Source organism: Buceros rhinoceros, unplaced genomic scaffold, assembly GCF_000710305.1.
Source record: "Buceros rhinoceros silvestris isolate BGI_N320 unplaced genomic scaffold, ASM71030v1 scaffold8520, whole genome shotgun sequence".
Taxonomy (NCBI): domain Eukaryota; kingdom Metazoa; phylum Chordata; class Aves; order Bucerotiformes; family Bucerotidae; genus Buceros; species Buceros rhinoceros.
Genome location: NW_010391275.1, coordinates 68,605 through 71,689, shown reverse-complemented (window position 1 = coordinate 71,689; position 3,085 = coordinate 68,605). Strand labels below are relative to the sequence as shown.

Genomic DNA, 3,085 nt, shown 5'->3' with positions numbered 1-3,085 from the left:
TATTATTTTACAAATGAGTAATGCATATTGCTTTTTGAAGTTCCCTTGAATTTGGAAAATTTGAGTTATACATAGAATAATACTTTAAATAAAAGAGTTTGGTATCTGTATGTTCATACTTTGTATTATGGACTCTCAGCCCAGGAAAATTCAGAGACTTAGAAATTTTTTTGTATCCGAGGGAAAAAAGGAAAGCAGAAAGCTCAAAATTTTTTGGGAAAGAGGATATTTGAATAGATTTCATTTTTAACAGCATGGTTTTGTTTCTAATACTGTACATATCAATGTTGTGCCTGTCGACATTGTAGTAATAAAATATAGCACATTTCTAAAAGCATTTCAGTTTCAATATCACCCTTTTCAAACAGAAAATCTGTCCAGTGCAAATTTTCTAACAAACTCCATTAAATATGTCTGCAACAAAAGTGCTGTCTGCAGAAATGTGCCCAGGGAAGACGATTTTATTGTGCTGCTTCTCTGGCTATCTCCAATGACAGCAATGTGAACCATGTTCCTAGGCATAACGAGTAAAACTGCTTGGAGTTCTGTTATACACATTTCGTTAATGCCGTGCCAGTATTCACAATGCAAAGTTAAAAGAAAAGGGGCACTTCTTTTTTTTTCCTACTGTTTCCTATTTTACAGAATTTGGCCTAAGCATCATTTCTGCAAGTGGAGCTGAAAGACTGAATAGAACTTCTACTGACCCTCTGGGTTGTCTAGGCACAGGTGACCCATCACAGTATCTTATATCTTCAAGGTAACACTCTTAGCTCCATAAGCCAAGCTGGTTTGCATCTTCCTCCTTTTTTACTTTATGCAAAGATATGGTCAATGTACTTGCACTTGTACAATGTACTTGTTTTATTTTAAGATGAACAGTATTCTTTAGTCTGCTGTATTGATGTATTTCATGTGTTAGGGAAGACTAAGCTTGCAAGCTTTCATCCCACTTCTTGAACAAGCAGTTCACTGCATGAAATTCATATAGAAAATAATCAGAGGAAAAATACAATTTCTTTATCAAGTCCATTTATGAAAATCATGCTCAATCTCCTCTCTCTCTTGGCAGTAAAGCAATGCGCATAGTAATAAAACTAAGTGAGAAATTTGGCTAAACATCCTTCCATCAGCTCAGGTGTCCAATCCATACTAACCAAAAAGAGATGATATTGGTCTCTGTACCAAAACCAACCTTTTCTCTGTCTTTCTCTCTTCCTCTCCCTCTCTCTCGCAATGTCGGTTTGCAGATATGGCTGGCCAGTGCATTTCAGAAAACATTGTTAGTTCACCGTCCTTCTCTGCTAATAGAGAAAAGAATAAAACAGTATGAAGTTCAACCTTCCATTCCATAGTTTTTTACATTTGAAGATACCTGTCTATAGAAATAATATCAGAATAATATATCATTTGTTAGCGGACATGATAATGTAGGTAAAACGTTTTGAATAAAGAATTGAAGGGCGCACTCCAGCTGCACATCAGTCAGCGATAGCGAGCAGTGGCCATTAACTGGAATAGCCACTAGAGGCCTTCATTCGCTAGGGGCTGTCAGAAGTGATAAAGACAGAGCTCCGCTGCCCACCCAAGGCTGGTTCCCCCTAAAGCTCGGGGGACTCAGCTCACTCCTCCAGCAAAGCATAATACTCTGCAGGAGGAAAAGGAGCTCCAAATGGACACATCAAGCTGATTCTCCCTCCGATCACCCTCAGAAAAAAAAGGGGGAATAAATAAACAATCCAGTTTTGTGGATTGGTACAGGCGAGGTGTGACATTGTGGGAGCAGTGTTCTCCGTGGGTGCTGACACAGGCTGCCGTCCCATCAGTGCTGACCTGCTGCAAATACCTTGGCAGGGTAACAGCGTGGTTCTGCTCAAAAATCGTGAAAAGGAGAGGAGCTCTGCTGAACAATGGCAAGTGTGTTTTATTTGCAGCCCCTGCAGCAGCTCAGGTTTAAATGGATTTTCAGTGTTCTTTCTCTACTGCAGTTTGGACACAAAATCGGTGTAAATGTGTTTTATTTGCTGCTGCACCCCCCTCCCCCACCTGCAAGGCTGGTATTCTCCCTCTAGCCGCCTGCTCTAAATATGGCCATGGCCAGTATGTCAATAATCCCCCTCTTTAAGGGACCTGCAAACACTAGTGTTGGGACATTCTTGCTGTTCAGATGTCTAGCTGACGTCTGATGCTTAAAACGGAGCATGCTTTCATCCCTTCATGCATTGTCGTAAGCCTGTGATGATTACTCTTAAAAGGGTGCCTCAGCTACGCAGGAAAACAGTTGCTGACCAAACGAGACACAGCTTCCTTGCTTCAGCCTTCTTGAATGCCTAGTCACTTCGGGTTTGTACCAGCCTGACCAAGTGGGACCATGTCTACCTTTGGCTACAGAAGAGAGCTCAGTAAATATGAAGACATTGATGAAGATGAGCTCCTTGCTTCTCTCACTGAAGAGGAGCTGAAGGAGCTGGAGCGGGAGCTGGAGGACATAGAGCCCGATCGTAACCTTCCAGTGGGACAACGGCAGAAGAGTCTGACAGAAAAAACACCAACAGGGACTTTCAGTCGGGAAGCGCTGATGGCCTACTGGGAGAGGGAGACCAAGAAACTCTTAGAAAAAGAGCGATTGGGTGCGTGCGACAAGGTAAGACGCTGAGGCATTTGCTGTTTCCTAGAAATACTTGTGTTTGTTCTTCCCTGGCGTGATCTCGCTGACTTTTTTCATTTTCCTTCAGTCTTTCGTAGCATTTTTAAGAACACTGCTAGCCATACTTCTGTGCCTGCTAAAGCACTACATATTAGCTCAGGAAGATTCTGCTTTCTCTGGAGGTGCCTTAAATGCTCCGCTGGGAAGAGAAGAAAAACTACCATTAGTGATTAAAATAGGAGAAATTTTAAAGGGCATTGCCGGGTAGTGATGAGGACTTTTGGATAACATTTGATTTTGTTTATAAGCTATAAAAAGTGTTTTTCCCTTTCCTTCCAAAAAATCAGTATTGACTGCTGAGAAGCATGTCAGGAAGATAATTTTGAACTCATTATGTCAGAAGTTGAGTAAGTGGCCACCAGGCTTCATGCTCGCTGG

The 3,085-nt window shown here is 41.7% G+C and overlaps 1 protein-coding gene across 2 annotated transcripts in view; it reads left to right on the top strand.

Annotated features, from left to right (window-relative positions):
* The first annotated feature begins 2,314 nt into the window (after window positions 1-2,314).
* LMOD2 (leiomodin 2 (cardiac)) overlaps window positions 2,315-3,085 on the top strand; it is a 6,489-nt gene continuing 5,718 nt past the window's right edge. Inside the window, exon 1 of one of the 2 annotated variants that reach the window (XM_010140962.1) lies at window positions 2,315-2,644. In XM_010140962.1, the coding sequence (XP_010139264.1) occupies window positions 2,372-2,644 (273 nt within the window). In that variant the 5' untranslated portion in view covers window positions 2,315-2,371. The remainder of the gene's footprint in view (window positions 2,645-3,085) is intronic. The other variant, XM_010140969.1, reaches the window with a different exon arrangement.